Source organism: Cavia porcellus, unplaced genomic scaffold, assembly GCF_034190915.1.
Source record: "Cavia porcellus strain 051 isolate PalLab524CR breed Dunkin Hartley unplaced genomic scaffold, mCavPor4.1 scaffold_29, whole genome shotgun sequence".
NCBI lineage: Eukaryota > Metazoa > Chordata > Mammalia > Rodentia > Caviidae > Cavia > Cavia porcellus.
Window position 1 is genome coordinate 26,664,314 of NW_026947512.1, and position 18,855 is coordinate 26,683,168.

General features: G+C 35.9%; 1 protein-coding gene across 3 annotated transcripts in view; it reads right to left on the reverse strand.

Moving 5' to 3' along the window:
- The window catches only part of Crb1 (crumbs cell polarity complex component 1), a 190,372-nt gene that overhangs the window by 109,698 nt on the left and 61,819 nt on the right, over positions 1-18,855 (reverse strand). For 2 of the 3 annotated variants that reach the window (XM_063239652.1, XM_003474709.5), the window contains exons 3-4: positions 3,790-3,985; positions 981-1,120 (exon numbers count right to left, since the gene is read on the reverse strand). In XM_063239652.1, coding sequence (XP_063095722.1) covers positions 981-1,120; positions 3,790-3,985 — 336 coding nt within the window. Of the gene's footprint in view, positions 1-980; positions 1,121-3,789; positions 3,986-5,628; positions 5,808-18,855 lie in introns of all 3 variants that reach the window. The other variant, XM_063239651.1, reaches the window with a different exon arrangement.

The following is an 18,855-nucleotide window of genomic DNA, read 5'->3' on the forward strand; positions in this document are numbered from 1 at the left end:
TAAGTTATAGGACAATGCCAAGTTATATTTTTAGTACTGTTTTTAAATATACAGAGTATATTTAACCAAAAAGGTCAACTGTCCTTCAGGCAATGAAATATCTCAAGCAGAAGCTTCTACTGATGGGATGAGATTTATTCTGCATGTTTTCCTTCCATCAACAGGGCTATTTTTTCTTTAAGTAGATAAACGAGAATAGGAAGATAACCAGTAAGCTCACACAATTAGACCTTGAATAATGTTATCATTTTTCCCCCAGTGGGTCAAGAAAGAAAATAAGAGAGGTGCTGTACTGCTCATTTCTATCAATAAGTGCTAGTTGTCAGATAAAAAGTCAAGCAAGTTATTCACAAAAATTAAAATCAACATTTTTAGGTGCCCAGTAATGTAACTCATATATTATATACTGCTTTCTATTTGTTCTTGTATCATCTGTACATTCAAGTCTATCCTTTATATGTAATTTTAGCTATGGTTTTATATGCTTAACTTATATTCTTGTTGACCTTTGAAATATGTAGGATATTCCTTCTATTTCTGCAAAATCCTTTGTCTTCTATGGGTACCATCATTATGATGGTGATAAACTTTGTGAATTATAACACAAGTTCCTAGAATTTTAATGTCTCATGGGTTTCTATATATTTCTGTAGTCTAAGAAGATATTTTAAAGAAGCGGAAGTTGTGTTCCAGTGAATCGTTCTTTACTAAAAAGGTGTTGAATTTTATCTTTCTATTGATTTTACACTTTTTTCCCATATGGTTCTGATCACTGGGCAGCTGAGTCACCTACAATTTAGCAGTGTGTAGTGTAACTGTAAGTATGTACGAACACCAAAGAACACTAATGGAGTTGATAATTAGTAGAATTGGTTTAAAACCTTTACAAGAATTTTTAGCTCCATTTTCTGTAACTAGGTTGTTTCTATTCTAAGCAAAGAAGAAAAAAGAAAGTCGATGTAAGCTATTTTGTCACTTACCAGGCCAACAATGACAAATATAATTGTCAACACTGTCTTCACAGGTAGCATTATTGTGACAAGGTTTTGACCAGCAAACAGGCATCAAGGTCTCACAGTGTGTTCCTGTGAATCCACTACCCACGCAGTTGCAGCTATATCTGAAGGGTAAATGAAATTTTCTTGTCAACTGGTAGTCAAATGTAAATCAATTATTTTTATCTCCACTCTCAGTCTCCTAGTCTTCTCAGTAAGCTTTATCCCCAGCCCTATTTTCTTTCTATACTGAGAAAAAGTTTCACTAAAACCTGAAGTTGCCCAGGTTGAGTTTAAATTTGCAGTGTCCCTTCCTCAGCCTTCCATATGGCTAAGATTACAGGTGTGTACCAGGGATTTTGTCTCTTTTTCCCATTAACCGAAGACCTATAGCTTCATCTTAATACTGACCTCACTGCCTATAGACTTGAATGCATTATGTGTTTTTATATTAGTCTTATCACTATCTTTTAAAAAATTATAATAAATCTTCATGTAAAATGATTTGGAAAACATGATTTTTTTTCATTTCCTTTACCCACAAATTTAAGATAATAGTACCTACATCAGAGCATTATTTGATAATTAAATGTACATATAAAATAGATGCAATATGTCAGGCATCTTAAGGTACTCAATAAATAATAATTAAACAGTACTAAATAAAATTGTTCATATCACTGAAGATAGCAGAGAATGATTTGTGCCATAAAAGCTTCCTTATGAGAGAATGAACCAATAAATTATGAAAAATGTCAGCAAATCCCTCATTAAATAAATTGTGACTTGTAACATTCCTTTATTTTTAAATTACAAGAATAGTATAGTCTTGTTATTTCTAATCATTCACTGCTTATGTGAAACTATATGACAGTCCCCAAATATATGTCTGTTAGGGACAGCTATTGACTTCATGCACTGGGGGGGGGGGGTCTTTCTCCTTAGGTGAAATTTCATCAAGGATATGATATAGAAAATGATTCTGCTACTTACTTTAGAATGCAGAATGTCTTGGTTAGGGGATACCTATACATTATAAAGGAGTTTCAGTTCTGTTCAACACGGTTATGTGTATTTACCAACTAACACAGATATTTGGACATGTATAATGAAATTGAAACAACAAGGTTATGAATGACTGTAATTTATATGACTACTTGGACATCTTCTATTTGTTATTCCATTAGTTTAATTGGAAATACTTACAAAAAAGTCTTATTAGAGATAAGAGCCATGTACTCAAGGAGCTTGACTGCTGGTTGGTGTCCCTCATTTTATGGAATTAAAATTTCATTTGTATAATTCTTATGGTCTAAAGAACCTTTTTTTATCAACTGCATCATGCAAAATGTGTTAATTTTTAATTATGGAAAAATAAAGCCAAGTCATATTGGTTGACTGCATAATTATCTTTTCAAAATTAAGACAGTAAGAAATAAAATGCCATTAGTAAAATGGAAAACTATTCATATGATTCAAAGAAGGGCAGCAAACTGTGGCAAAGTTTGGCATTGTTTTGTTTGCATTCCCCCTGGAATTGAAAGATTTGTGTAATTTCTGTTTTCTGATTTCTGGAGACGGCAAATCTGCATAGGACAGCTTCATTTTCCTCTGGAAATCTTGTCAAAAGTTCTTTGGTAATCTGGCTGTCTCTATGTTGGCCAACTGTCTGTCTCCAAGAATAGAGATTCATGTCATTGGCACATTATTTAGGAATGACTGAAGTCAGAGAAGGGTATGAAACGTGATTAAAGTTATGCTGTGTATTTTACAAAAGAAATTGTGCAACCAACTTACTCTGTTAATAATCTTACTGTTTTGATGCATATATTTGAAGTGCACATGCCTTTTACAGCTCTCTTTTGAGTCTCATTCACTTCAAAATTAAACTTGTGATAGATGATGTCTTATTTATCAAATAAAGGAAAATTGGATTTAGTTCCTCATTTTGTAAAGAATTAGCTGTGTGAACTTGTGGAAGTCGTCTTTCTTGTACTTTGATATCTTATTGTAATACTGGAACATTAATGCCCATCCTGTCTTCCCCTGAGATGTTAAAAGATCAAAAAGATAGTTTGAAATGCAAGAGTTAAGTATTACTAATGTATTTGATGATGTGGTTATTTATTATTTTCATAACTATTGGAAAGTTCTTTCCAAAATTTTTGATATGAGCTCAACTACCATTACACAAATTTATTATTTTTATCATATTGAGATATATTATATTGTTGTACTTTCTGCCTGTAAGACAGTGATAGAATCTGATTTGTAGAAATATGATAAGATTATTTCTAACCATTATGCTGTCTCAAAAATCTTCATCCAATTTCCCATATTCTCGAGAATTCAAAATATGAATAATTCAATATTATTGTTCCTTCCAGCACTGTTTATATAAGATTTCTAGAACATTTATTTTGCCACTTGATTTATATGCTTGTCATCATATAGACACAATCTTATAGTCACAATTTTAATAATAATTAGCTTTGCTTTTGCATTTCCCTATTTACAACAGGTTTATTTCATAGAATTGAAAAGTTTACACTCTTCCATGCAGACAAAGTTAACCAATGCAAAACTACTGTATTTCAAGAGTTACTTGGAAAAGCTCACTAGAAAAGATGATCTCCAAACAATACACTTTTTAGTAAAATATGAATGTTACAACTTTTGATAATTTAAGTAGAAAGTAATCTATGAATTTTAAACTGAGTTGTTGAAATTCACCAGAATGGTCCAGTAGTTCCGATCTCTTTAAGCCACTCACCCATGGGAGGGGAAGACATACCTGTTTCTTCCGTCTACACATAGCCCTCCATGGAGGCAGGGCTGGCTGGCACACTCGTCAATACTGAGTTCACAGTGATCTCCTAAGAATCCAGGGGCACAGTCACAGAAATAAGCCTCCAGAGCATCCCGACAAGTTGCACCATTTAGACAGGGCTGGGACCAACATTTATCAACTTGTAATTCACAATTGACACCTTTGAAAAAAGTCAGCATAGAAATATAGGAAAGTTTTAGCACAGTAAAAATATTTTGGCAACGCTTTATTTACTAAGGCACTTGTCAAATGTTATGTTACCCAAAATAATTTTTCCTTCATTTATAATTATTAACATTGGTGTGTTTGTGGGAAATTTTACAACGCAGAGCAGCTGTTGCATACAACAGCTTGTAGCTTTTTTGGTCTATGGAAACAAGTCATTTTAGAAAAAAGTTATCGTTAACTGTATTTTTATTGGAACCCTAAACTGAACCAGTTTATGTTTTTTTATTACATTCAAATACGTGGTTTCACTAAGCAGTATAGAAAAATAGTAAAGAAAAGTTCAAACTCTTAAAACCAGAAGACTGGGCTGAGATCTTAGCGCATCCAATTAATTAGCTGTGTGATCTTAGTCAAGTCTCTTAACCTTTCCATAGTTCAACTTTCTCCCTGGAAAAATAACAGTAATTGTTGTAACAATGCCTTGGGATTGGTATACAATTCAGTGGATTCTGAAGTGATTATGAACTGGCACTAGAGAAATAACACTTGTTCTTTCCACGAAAATCTATCATACAAATGTTTTGTGCAAGATGAATAAATTGGTGTATGCCTGTAATCCTAGCATTCTGCAAGGATCTCTGCATTTGACCCCAGCCAGGGTAACTTAAGGAGATCCTGCCTGAAACTTAAAAATTACAAAGGAGTGAGGATATAGCTTAGTGTGAAGGCCCTGAGTTAAATTTCTTGTGCTACTAACACAAACACACACACAAGCACACACACAAAGCTGTACAATTATTTGCTATATTTTTAGTGTTGTAAAGCACTACTTTCAAATATAAAGTTAGAATATGACAACGTAATTTATGTCAAAATTAGAATCTATTTCACTTAAAGGTTCGATTATATTAAAATAGAAGTATATACTCCCCCAAGAAAAACAGATGATTAGTATTTATTAGGCAAAAAAAGCTTAAGATTTTAAAAATTGGAGTTTTATTAGGATAAAAGATTTCACTGAATCTGTCAACACAGTATTTGATACACAGTGATCAACTTTGTATGCAGGCTTTAAAAGACACAAAAGGATGAATATTTGCACTTATTGTTTTTAATTGTGTATCTGTAACCCCTTAATAATGAACCACATATTGGAATAATATTGAGGAGTTCTCAAACAGCTCAGGAGTTTGTCAGTTTGACTGATTTTATGCTTTTATTTTCCTGATAAAAATACAGTAGGATATTCTATGCTTATCTACCATTTATGACTGTCATCAGGGCCTAAAAATACTCATCTCAAAAAAGATGGCAGCACATTAAATTTGATTGTGTCTAAAGAGCTTAAAAATTAAAAGTTTCTATCAGTAACCACGGAAACGTGCAGCAGTTTTTGGCGCCATCCCATTTGAGGTGGTCGTGGTCACCCTCAGCATCTCTCATTTTCTCCCACAATCCTGGTTTCTCTCTCTGAAATCCCTCAGAAATGGGAGTTCCATAAAAATCCTCATCCTAGCAAGATGTATTTAAGTTTTTGAAATATCTCCCCTTGGTGTCAGGAGCAGAGCAGAGGTGCCTTGCGTGTAGTAGGAGCCTCCAAATGGTGGGAACCACGACGAGCTTGCAGCTTCTCACCTCCTGCCTCTGGGCTGCAGAGGAGCTGACCCGGCCTGTAACACCACGCCTCACTCCCTGCTCGCCACACCATCTCTAGCTTGTTTCCAAACGTTCAGTTCGAGCCACACAATTCTGGAATCCACACTTGGCTGCCTGTACCTGCCTCTGATGTCACGCAGCTGTGTTCCCAAATCTCCCTGTAATATAAATGTAATTTTACTCTGCAACACGGTGGCGTATTTTCCCATTTTGCTTGCAAAATGATGAGATCTTGGAAGTCAGTGTTTGTTCTTTTATACCAACATCTGTAGCATTTAGCATATATCCTTAAAAATAGAAAACAATGAATTTTGAGTGAACAAATGGAACAATTATGGAATAATCTACCATATTTCCTGGAAGATGAGCTAGTAAGTGAAAGAAGAGATTCTCGGTGCTTCTCCAAGCCTTGAGCCACTGTAAATCAAAAGCCCTGAAGTCAAAGTTATGGCTCTGACAATTGTCAAAAACAAATCTCTGAATGATGGCTCCCCAAATGTATGATAAGCGTTTAGAGATTGCTGTCCTTTACTATGTACCTTCTGGTGATTAGAGACTGATACTAACATTCTGTGCTGTAAGATAATGCATGTTGTATGCTATCAGTGCAGAGCAGGTTTGCCCCGTTGCTCTCCCATAACTCATCACAGCGGGCAGCCAGAGCACCACACAGGCGGCCTGGCACTGGTGAACCGCTCCCAACACCTTTCTCCTCATCTGCGCCACCCGAGCTTTGGCAGGCATTGTACTCTGGCTTTAAGCACCCGCCTAAATTTTAGTTTCCACCCAATATATTTTATATCCTAATGGGCCTCTAACACACATTATTCTTTTGAATAAGAATTATGTTGCTATTTCTGGGCTTGTTGCACATATCAATTATGGCAGTTATCAGTGCGGTTCTGTGACACCAGTATCTGTGCAAAGAGGAAATACAGCGTTCCATTTTCATTACCGATAGACACATAACTGTTCTCCTATATATCACAGTCATCATTTTTAACATGGACAATGAAGACAGCCAGATGGCTTCCTGTTCTGATTCACAGCATCAGATAAGCAGAGTAATGCTTAGCAGAATATTACGGGAGATTAATGCAAATAGTTTTCATTTTCCATGGGATCATCTTTGGGGTGTTAGCCAATTAGATTTCTGGCTTGTGCATTGAGATACACCTTTCCTAAGAATATCCAGAAGTAACAAAAGGCCCCTTTTTTTATTAGTTCATGTTTTCAGTAAATGACAATTACATTCCTTGTGTGGAGTTGACGCACACACATCTTAATTTTGTTTCTCATCACCTTTGCCTTGTTTCTTGCCTTCTCCCTCCATCTCTTGATTTTCTTCCCACAAATTGCCTTTTATAATCATTCTCTTAAAGCAGGGTTTGCAAGTCCAGAACTCTGTCTTTGAAGGACTACTCAAATTTGTCACCTCTAAAACTACTTTTTCTCTCATTTTTAGCATCTCTAAAAGTATCATGCACTTTATATTAACACTGTCTCAGGCTTGTTATATTTTAATTGTATCATTTTTCTTAGTGGAATGTAAAATCTATGTAACATTAACAACCATGTACTATATATATTCTCATGAAGTAAAAATAACATTATTCTTTTATCCTACTTGTAAATTTAATACTTTATTTTATTTAATTCTTATCATGTTCTTATTATAATTAACCTAATCCTTTTCCTTTCTACAGTTTTGCTTTTATTGAAAGACAAAAACTGGGATAATTCTTATTTCAATATTGAACAATTTTTGCTGGCTTTATCAATCTTTGTCACGCTGCATCCTCTTGAATATTCCTTGTATTATAAAAAGTTTGAGAACGTTCTCAGCTCTGTTAGCTCTGTCTTTCTAGATGTTTGTGGAGGCTGACACTGGTTGTAGAAAGAGTAGGAAAGAATGTCTCTTCTTTGCCAGCTGTAGGGGAAAACCATGAGAGGAAATTCTCAGATGCCCCTGTAGCTAATTATACTTTCTGGATTACAGTTGTCTGTTTGGAGAACTATTTTTCCTACTTATCTGTGTGCTCGTCTGTTTTTCCCTAAATCCATCAGTGTACTGTACCTTCCATATTACATCATGAATGGAGTAACTTATGTCAAGTTGTCATTTGACTGTAAAATAGTACTTTCAACTGACTTTAGTCAGTACACATGATTTTTCCCATCTGGTGTCTGTATTTTGCATATGTGAATATATACATAAATATATATTTTTAAAACTTGAGGAAAATAATAAAATATATATCAAGGGCTGAGAATATTGCTCAGCAGTATAGCACCTGCCTGGCAAGCATGAGGTCCTGAGTTTGATTTGCAGTACCCCTCAAATAAAAGAAACAAAATATATATTGAGTACTATATACAAAGTTTAAGAAGCCAAAGTAGGGTCAGAGACTTTAAAATGTTATGTTTGAAAAATAGTATTTTATGAATGGTTTACGTCTTTCTTATCCATTACTTGTGAATACTATAAGGAAAATGTAATAATTGCAATTTATGTAAATATGTTAATATCTTAATATGTATTTTATATTTCTATTATTACATTTTAATCATGGAAAATTAATCTCATGTTTCTATTAATTAAAATACATCTTATTACTAAATATTTGAAATATTAAAATAATAAAAATTTCTTAAATTATTTTATGATATGCTAGTTTCAGAAATTAAATTCTTGCCTAGAATTTAAGAATTAAATTCTTGCCTATTAAAATACTACAATATGAATTCATAAGGGGAACAAAGAGAATATGACTCAATGTATTTCTGACTCTAGTTCTGGCAGTATTTAAAACAAGATAGCAGTTTATATGTTAGAAGATGATAATATAGGAAGACAATACCTGCAAAAAGCGTTCTCTCTTGATATTAAATTTTATCATTCAAAAATAACAAAACATTACATGCAGAAAGACAGGTTTTTGTTTTATTCATTGGCTATATTTTTCTATAAGGGATTTCCTACTCCAAGAAGTGTTAATGCCTCTTTTCTTTGTACGTCCTCAACACTTCATTCCTAGACAAAATTGTATTTTTTATTTACATGCCTGATAACCGGATAACTGTGGGCCTGCTAGCAGGGATAAATTTTGTCTTAGTCAGTTAACATCTCCGAGGTCTAGCACAATGATCAGTGCATTGTAAGACTGTATGTTTGCTGAGTGAATAACTTGGTGTGTTCATTCAACAAACATTTGTCAAGAACTAGAAAGTTCATTTCTTCATGAAAAATTTTCTCAAGTTTTTAATTTTGAACAAAAGCCTAAACATTTGATTTTTTTATATGATAACATAAGGTCGCCAATTTCATAATTAAATGCATCTAGGAAAAGAGCCCATTTTCCTTTGCTAAAATAAACGTGATGTTAACATATTTTTATTAAATAAGCTTGTTTTATAATGTATAATAGATTTAATTTCTCACCATTATTTTCTGAATCTGTTAACTTATCTGGATGATTGTCCATTGGCCTTCAAATGATTTAATTAAACATATTTAGAAAGGGCAGAACTCCCAGCTGGGATTCCTACCTTCACATTGACTGAAATTCAAATCATTCCCTTCAATAATTCCTAGCAGCTGCTCCAATGGTAGTGTCAGCAACATTGCATCTCTTAAAATTACCTATCAAAATGGATTTGTGGACTTTGAGAAGGCTCAAGAACATGAAATGTTATTAAAAGAAAAAAGAAGCCCCAGTAGGAAACCTTAATGCATTAGCACCAAGTCAACTAGAGAATTATTGCTTCCTCCTGAGTTCCAGCAGAAAGTCTGGATGCAAATGAAAGACACTGTACGAAGCCATCATAGCTATCAGCTACCCAGGAAGACGGCATTCTTGGTCCCTGCGCAGTGTATTCCTAAGGATGCACCTGTTTGGAGTAACTCACGGCATCCCCATTAGAGGGCACTAGAGAGCAGAGCAGGGAAGGCACTTTCATTTTGTTGTTGCTCCTTGGTATTCGTTATTTTCTAGTTTAAGTCTTAAGGAGTGAGGGTGTTATTGTTAACCCGTAACACTTCCCTTTCTCTCCCCGTCGCTGTCTCAAAATAGTCAATCTCCATTGCACACCCTAATTCTACCCTATTCAATCAACCAGCAGAATGCTCTTGTTAATACATAGCATAACCTCTTCTCAAAACCCTCTACAAACCCCCCTGTCACCTAGAGGAAAGGCCAGTTCTCACCACAGGCCACAAGGCCCTGCAAGTCGGACCCACTGTTTCCCTGTTGTTAGCTTCTCCCCCCGTTGACGTTGGCCACACCAGCGTCCCCGCTGCCTTTCCACTCTCCCAGGACCCCCCCTGCGAGGCCTGCATTGGCGGTTCCTCTGTTCACACTGCTGGCCCACAGGACATTTGCACGGCTTCCTACCCACCTCCCACGACCTGTTTCACGCCCTTCCCAGCGAAGCTGTCTCTGTCATTCCATGCAAAGTTCAATGCTCTTTCCTCTTTTTTTTGCTTTTGTTTTCTTCCCTGAAGCTATGACACCTAACCGATTATATATTTCACCTTTTTTTGCTTGTTTTAAAAAGCAAAACAGAAAAAAAAAAGATTAGAAATGATAAAGAACTTCAAAAAAGAAAAAAGTAGGGAATTAACAATAGCTAGTATATTGTATATTTTTAATCTCAGAACTAGTTGTTCAGGCTACAAAATTTAGACATTAAAGAGATCAATCAAACAATGACAGCATAAACTGTTCTTTTTAACGAACTAAGAGAGATTAGTAGTATAGTTAAATAGAGTACCTGTACATACCATACATTTATATATGTTTATCAACATACATATAATCTCATTTCTTCCTGTTTTCCTTTCCCCTATCCCAGTGGTTCTGTCCTTTTGAGTACCTTCTTTCTCTTTCATTATTACAGGCTCTATTGTATGTTTTGGATCGTATTGCTCTTCTAGATTTTTATTTTTTTATTATTTTTATAGTAGGGAGACAATATAATATTTATAAATGTGAGTTTGATTTATGTCACTTATGAGTGTGGTCTCAAGTTGCCTCCATTTACCTATAAAAGCCTCAATATTATCCTTTTTATATCTGAGTAATATTCCATTGTATAAAATACCATATCATTTTTATTCATTCTGTGGTTGATAGGCATAGTGGCTGTTTACAAGATTTAGCTATTTCAAATTGTGCTGCTATGAACATGGGTGCACATGTATCACTGTGGCATTGTGGCATGACATTTTCAATTTTTCTGGGAAAATACCCAGAAGGGGAATAGCTGGATTAGCTTCTAACCCTAGTTTTTTGAGGAATCTCCACACTGATTTCCACAGTGGTTGCACCAGTCTCCACTTCCTCCAGCAGTGAAGAAGTGGTCCTTTTTCTCCACAGCCCCACCAACATTTGGAATCGGTTGATTTTTGATGGCAGCCACTCCATTGATGGAGTGACATGGAATCTCAATATTGTTTTAATTTGCATTTCTTGAATGATCAGTGATACTGAGCATGCCTTTATGCATTTATTTGCCATTTGTATTTCTTCATCTGAGAAATACATGTTCATTTCAAGTGCCCATTTTTTGATTGGGTCTTTATTTTTTCAGTTTTTGTATGTTCTAGATATAAATCCTTTATCAGAGGGACAGCAGCTAAAATTCTTCCCCATTCTGTGGGTTTCTCTTCACTCTGTTGATGATTTGTTTTGAAGTACAAGAACTTTTTAATAAGAAGAGATCCCAGTTGTTGATTCTTTGAAGGCCTTCCATTGCAGTCTGTATTTTGTTCATGAACTCTTCACCTACCACATGTCTTCGAGATTTCTCCCTACCTTGTCTTCCAGTAGACTTCGTGTTTCTGTGTTAATATTTAGGTCTTTCATCCATTTTGGCTTTACTTTAGTGAATGGTGATAAATAGGGGTCTAGTTTCAGTCTTCAGCGTGTGGAATGTCAATTTTTCCAGCACCATTTATTAAATAGGTTATCTTTCTTTCAGGGAAAATGTTTAGTCCCTTTGTCAAAGCTAAAGTGACTAATTATCAATGTAGCTGTGTCTATATCTTCTAATCTGTTCCATTGATCCTCAGATCTGTTTTTTTTGTTTTGTTTTGTTTTGGTTTTTTTTGCCGGTATCATGCTGATTTTATCACTGTACCTTAGTAGTATAATTTCAAGCCAGGAATTGTGATGCTTCCTGCTTTGCCTTTGTTCTCCAGGATTACCTTTGCTATTCTAGGTCTCTTATGTTTTCAAATTAATTTGGGGGATGTTTTCTTTAGATCTGTAAGGTAACTTGTTGGCATTTTGATTGGAATCATATTAAATTATTTAACAGTTTTAGGAATATGATCACTTTCACAATATTAATTCTTCCTAACTAAGAGCAAGGGACATCATTCCATTTTTGACATCCTCTTCCATCTCCTATTTTAGAGTGCTATAGTTTTCAGAATATAGGTCTTTGGACTTTTTATCCAGCTACACTATTGAATTTACTTATTAACTCCTATAGTAGTCTTTTGATAAAGTTTTTGGGATCTTCTATGTAGAGTAGCATGTCATCTGCAAATAGTGATAGTTAGCTTCATCCTTTCCTATCCTTATTTTTTTTATATCTTTTTCTCTTGTCTACTTGCTCTAGCTAGTGATTTCAGAACTGTATTGAATAGGAATGTTGATAGTGAATATCCTTGTCTTGTTCCTCATTTTAGAGTAAAAACTTTCAGTTTTTGTTCATTTAATATAATGTTGGCTGTTGGTTTGTCATAGATAGCTTTTATCAGGTTGAAATAGATACCATGTAGTCCAAATTTCTGTAGGTTTTTTTTTTTATCATGAGCAAGTATTGGATTTTATCAAAAGCTTTTTCTGAATCTATTTAGATGTTCATGTGATTTTTGTCTTTGGCTCTGTTAATGTGGTTTATTACATTTATGGAGTTGCATATGTTAAACCATCTCTGCATTCCTGGGATAAATCTCATTTGGTCATGATGTATAATCGTTTTGATGATTTGCTTCATTCTACTTCCTAGTATTTTATTGAGAATTTTTACATCAATGTTCCTTATGGAGACTGGCCTGTAGTTCTTCTTTTTGTTTGGGTCTTTCTCTGGTTTTGGTATCAGAGTAATACTTGCCTCCAGGAATGAGCTAGGATTTGCCTCCCTTTCAAATTCATTGAAAAGTGTGAGGAATATTGGTGTTAAATCTTCTCTAAATTTCATATAGAATTCAGCTGCAAATCCATCAGGACCTGGGCTTTTCTTTGTTGATAAGTTTTTAATCATATTTTCAAATTTAGTAGCTGATATTGGCTTATTCAAGATTGTTATATCTTCTTGACTCAGCTTTGGTAATACATATATTTCTAGAAATCTTCCATTTCCCCTGTGTTTTTTATCTTATGTGAGTAAATATTTTCAAAGTAGGTATTCATGATCTTCTGAATTTCCATGGGGTCTGTAAAAATTTCACTCTTTTCATTCCTTATTGAATGAATTTGAGTTTTTTCTTTCTTTTCCATGAGAAGGCTGGCAAGAGGTTTGTTAATTTTGTTTATTCTTTCAAAGAACCAGCTCTTTGATTAGGTATCTTTTTGTATTATTTTCTTAGTCAATTGCATTAATGCCTGTTCTGATCTTTATAATTTCCTCTCTTGTATGAGTTTTGGATTTGACTTGCTCTTCTTTTTCTAGAAGCTTGAGGTGTAACATAGATTGTTTATTTGTGCTCATTTTGTTTTCCTGATGTGACAGTTCATTCCCATATATTTCCCTCTTAGGACCGTTTTCATTATTGTGTCCAATAGGTTTTGGTATATTGTATCTGCATTTTCATTGAATTGTAGGTATTGTTTAATTTCTTTTTTAATTTCACCTGTAACCCTCTAGTTGTTCAAGAGATTGTTATTTAATTTCCATGTGTTTATGTAGGTTTTGCAGTTTCTTTTGCCATTAACTTACAATTTCATTGCACTGCGGTCAAATAATATGCATGGGATAATTTCATTCTCTTTGTATTTACATAAGCATGTTCTGTGGGCTAATATACGGTCTATTTTAGAGAATGTCTCATGCACAGCTGAGAAGAATTCTGATGTGGTTTGGTGGGACACTGTAAATTTGTCTATTTGCTCACAGGTTTGATTCAGTTCTGTTATTTCTTTGCTGACTTTTTGTCTAGTTGATGTATGTCTTTGTGACAATGGAGAATTAAATCCCCTACTACAATGGTGTTGGTGCTTATTTGGCTTTTCATCTCTATTAGTATTTTTCTTATATGTTTGGGTGCTCTTGTATTTGGTGCATATATATTTATGATTGTTAGCTCTTCCTCTTGAATTATTCCCCTAACAAGTATGTAGTGGCCTTATGTCATGGTTTATGTTTGTGTCCCCCAGGCCTTATGAGTTTGCATTGTTCATTTGTGATGGTTCATTGTATAGTGCTTGGATTGATGGTGTCAGCGCTCCACCCACATAGGGGTAGAGCCAGGATGTGATGTAATGGCAGGAAGAAGGTGTGTTTTTCTCTTTGCTGGTTTGAGTTTGCTGCTGGTGGCCACCATGAACTGCAGCTCAGCCATGCCTGCCTGACTTGGAGACAACTGAGTGTGGACTGAAACCTCCAAAAACTGTAAGAAATAAACCTTTCCTTTCCCAACTTTGGGCTTCAGGTATTTTGTCTCAGCGACGAGAAAAAAGTAACTAAGACACCTTATTTATCTTTTTTGATCATTTTTGGTTTGAATTTTACATTGTCTGCAAACAGAATAGCTACCCCTGCTTTTTTCTGTGTTCCTGTTGCATGGAATATTGTTTTCCATCCTTTGACTTTTAAGTCTGTGAGTCTCCTTTTGAGTAAGATGTGTTTCCTGTATACAATATATTTTTGGATCCTGTTTCTTGATCCATTATCTCAAACTATTTCGTTTAATTACTGAATTGAGATCCTTTATATTGATGGATATAGTTGATATATACTAGCTCAACTTTGTTATTTATTTTCCTGCTATTGGTTTCCTGTTTTTCCCCCTTATTTAATTGCTTGCCCTGTCTGGTGGTGTTTGTTTGTTTTTCTGTTCTGGAAATTGTAGTCAACTTCATCTGTATCTAATATGTCTTTCTATACTCATTCTAAGGTTGATTTGGTGGACATGAATTTTTTTAGTTGTTCTTTGTCATGCAAGTATCTTATTTCTCCATTAATTTTCAAAGAAAATTTTACAGGATACATCATTCTGGGTTGAAATTTGTTTACTTTCAGGGCTTAAAACACTTCACTATAAGCTCATCTTGACTTAAGAGTTTGTGCTGAGAAGTCTGTCATGATTCTAATAGGCTCTCCTTGATAGATGAGTTGTACCTTTTCTCTAACAGCTTTTAGTATTCTGTTTTTAAGCTGAATTTCTGGGATCTTAATTATTATATGTCTGGATGTAGATTTATGTTGATTGTGACTGTTTAGCATTCTATATGCCTCACTTATCTGTATATCTGATTCTTTTCCATGTTTGGGAATATTTCTGCTATTATTTCTGCAAATAGTTTATCAATGTCATTTGTACTGACTCCTGCATCTTCATTGATGCCTATTAGTCTTATATTGTTTCTCTGCACATCATCTTGAAACTGTTAAATTGACATTTGATGCTGTCTTGTTATTTTTAAAAGTTGTTTCTTTCATTATTGGTAGTTGTGATTTGTCCTCAAGGTCCAAAACTTTATCCTCAGCTTCATTCAAACAGTTTTGTCAGCTTTCAGTAGAATTTTTTATTTCCAGGATATCTCTTTGAATTTGCTTCATACTTTCTATTGCTTTTCTATATTGTTCATTCAGGGTTTCTATTATCTTCCCATGCTGCTGCATTTTTTTAATCTATATCTTTTCTAGCTACGCTAGAAAACTTTATTAAAGTTGTCATTTCTTTCTTTATGTAAGGGAATATTTCTAATCTGATTTCCGCTATAGCCTTGTGGATTTGTTTCTTTATTTCACTTGCTATCTTTTCAAAGATTTCAGCTGTATGACTTCTAATGTCCTCTATTTCAATGTCTGCTGTACTTATGATGGAACGGATGTTTGAGATAGCATTTTGTTTTTTTCATTTTGTCATTGTCTTCTCTTGGGTTAATATTGTGATCTTTTCAACTCTACCAGTCTCAACTGTCCTTTGAGTGTGTCTTAGGGTCCTACTGTGTGGTTGATGTTTGTCCAATTGCTGGATCCCATAATGAAAGGGAGGTGCCAGTCACTTGAATTCCTCCTACAGGGGCTGTTGGGTGAGTCCTACATTCTTCCTAGGCAGACTAGCCTAGGAGTATTAATGTAAGTCAACCCTAGTTCCTATTGTTACTAAGCTTCAGACTGTTTCAGGGTGCCAGATCTACCTGGCTATAGTGTGCACCTCAGCTGGGACCCTGCTGTGTCACTCAGTGTCTCTTAGGCCCTTTTGATTACTTCTGGGCTGGGGAAGGCATTGTCGGAACTCTCCTTAACCCACCTGGGTGTTTTCTGTATGGAAGAAGGACACCCTTACCAGACCCACCAACATCCTACAGTAGGGGATAAGTTCACTGCTGCTCCTGTTCATCCATGTGGTCCTCTACTTGAGAGGAAAATTCACCACACTAAGGGCCTCTGTGTGGGTGAGGAGTAGCTGAGACCCCCACCAGCCCACCAAAGTTCTGCAGGTGGTGGAAGGAGTCACTAGTTGTTTACAGGCTACTATGGTCTTTCGGGAAGGAGCAGTAGGGTAACTGATGATTCCACTGGCCCCTAGGTCAGTGGAGTGAGGAGGAAGTGAGGCTGATGTTCCTGCTGACCCCTAGGTCTATGGAATCAGGAGAGGGGCAAGGCCAATGACCTGCCAAGCCCTAAGTCCTTTGAGTAAGAAGGAGGTGGGACCAATGCTCCCCTACTTATTTGTATCTCTAGAATATAAGGAATTCTTTTTAAAATCAACTATCTTTACTCTTATATTTCTAGAACATTAAACAATGCCTGATTCACTTCAGATTCTTTCTTTCTCTCTGTATGTGTTCAAGTGTGTGTGTGTGTGTGTGTGTGTGTGTGTGTGTGTGTGTTTTGAATAAATTGATGACTTAATGAATTCAACAAATCTTTTTAGGCATATCATGTTTTTTAATTCATACCATGCTGCAATAATAAACTACCTGAGATGCCCAGCACAGGCAGAGAGAACCAGAAGGCCTGCCTCTGCCTGCCAGGCACCACTGCTGGCAGGCCCTTCCCTCTGCACACCCAGTGCAGGCCGAAGGAGACAGACAGATCCACCTCTGCCCGCTGTGTACTGCCACCAAAAGGCCACATCCTACAGGGAGCTAGTGTGGGCAGAGAGAACCAGCAGATCCATTTTCACCTTCAGGGAGCAGCACCCAGAAGGCTTCTTCCTGCAGGCAGCCAGCAGGAGCAGGGACACATAGCCAGGTAAGCCCTGTGCATCCATAGGTCACCATTTAAGGCCCTTGGTTGTCCGAGGCAGCCATCATCCACTAGCAGAATCAGACAAACATACCCCTGTGTGTCTGCCATCTTTGTGGGAGTCCCAGTGTAGACACACAGGCTGAGAGAAGCAGCGTCACCTACATGCACCCCTGATTGTCAGCAAAGCCCCAGTGTAGCTGCATAGCTCTGGAGAAGCCTGCTCTACACCCTGCTACCTCCCTGTAAATTTGGAATTAGAGGAACCCAGATGTCTGTCCCATTCTCCTATACTGCTTAGAGGCAGCCAACGTGGGAAGTGCCTGGGACCCCACAGCCAGCTTATTGGGAGGAACCCAGGAGAATGTCAAGAGGAAGAAGCAAAAGGCAAACTCAGACCTCTATCCTATACACAATAACTCTGGGAGACACAGTCATGGAAAAAAACAAAAGTCACACATCTGAAACCTCTGAAAGAATAGATAAGGAAACAACTCCATGAGACTGTAAAAGCAGCCAAATCAGAAATAATGTCTCAGGTAAAAGAAGAAGTCACAAACATATTGAAAGAATGAATTGTTCAGCAAGTCTAAAGAATAACAGAAACAGTAAAGAAGAGCATAGGAAAATAATGGAAACAAAGGAATTACAAGCATGAAACAGATTCAAAGAGTGATGCAGGAAATTAAAAATTCAATCAAAACCTGGCAAAACCACTTGAAAGAGTCTGAAGATAGACTTTCACACCTTGAAGACAGGATTGCAGCTAGTGATTATGAAAGGAAAGATCTCTTAAAAATAACACCAAATCAAGAAATAACAATCCAACATTTACTGTTATTTGGTTTTGAAGTTCTATAATGCTTTCATTCTTTTGAATAGTTTTACATTTTTATGTTTGATATTATTGTGTATGAAGTTATGCTCAACTATGTCGAAGAAAAGAGACATTATGGGAGCTGCTGTTGATGACCTGCAAGATGATTCAAAGAGGCATAATTTAAGAGTGAGAGGTAACAGGGGTCAACCAAAATGAAATCAAAAGAATATTCACAGAAGTAGTAGAAGGAAATTTCCAAAACATGGGAACTGGATCTGGCATGCAGATAACTGAGGCATAGAGGCCTCCAACTAGCCATAACCAAAGTAAATCTACACTCAGACATATAATAATCAAGATCCCAGAAATTTACCACAAGAACATGTGTTAAAAGCTGTTAGAGAAAAGAGACAGATCACCTATAAAGGAAACCAATCAGAATCACAGCAGACTTATCAACACAAACCATCAAGTCAAGAAGAGTTTACAGTGAAGCATTTCTTTTTTTTTTTTTTTGTCTTTTTTTGTTTGTTTGTTTTTATTGGTACCAGGAATCGAACTCACGACTGCCTGCTTGCAAGGCAGGCGCTTATACTGCTGAGCTAAATCCCCAGCCCAGTGAAGCATTTCAAACCCTGAAAGAAAACAAATTCCAACCCAGATTGATCTTCTCAGCAAAACTATCTTTCAAAATTGATGGAAAAATAAGATACTTCCATGATAAAAAAAGACAACTGAAGGAATTCATGACTACCAAACCAACCCTACAGAGTGTGCTAAAGGATTTTCTTGAGAGAGAGAAAGATGACTATGGTTCCAAGAACAGCAGCAGAGGAAGATCACCAAAGAAGACAGGCAATTGAATGAAGGGGAAAAGTGGAGGGCCAACAACAGGAGGATGGGAGGGCAAAGACAAGCCAGTGTATGCCGGTTGTAACCATTAATGTAGATGGCCT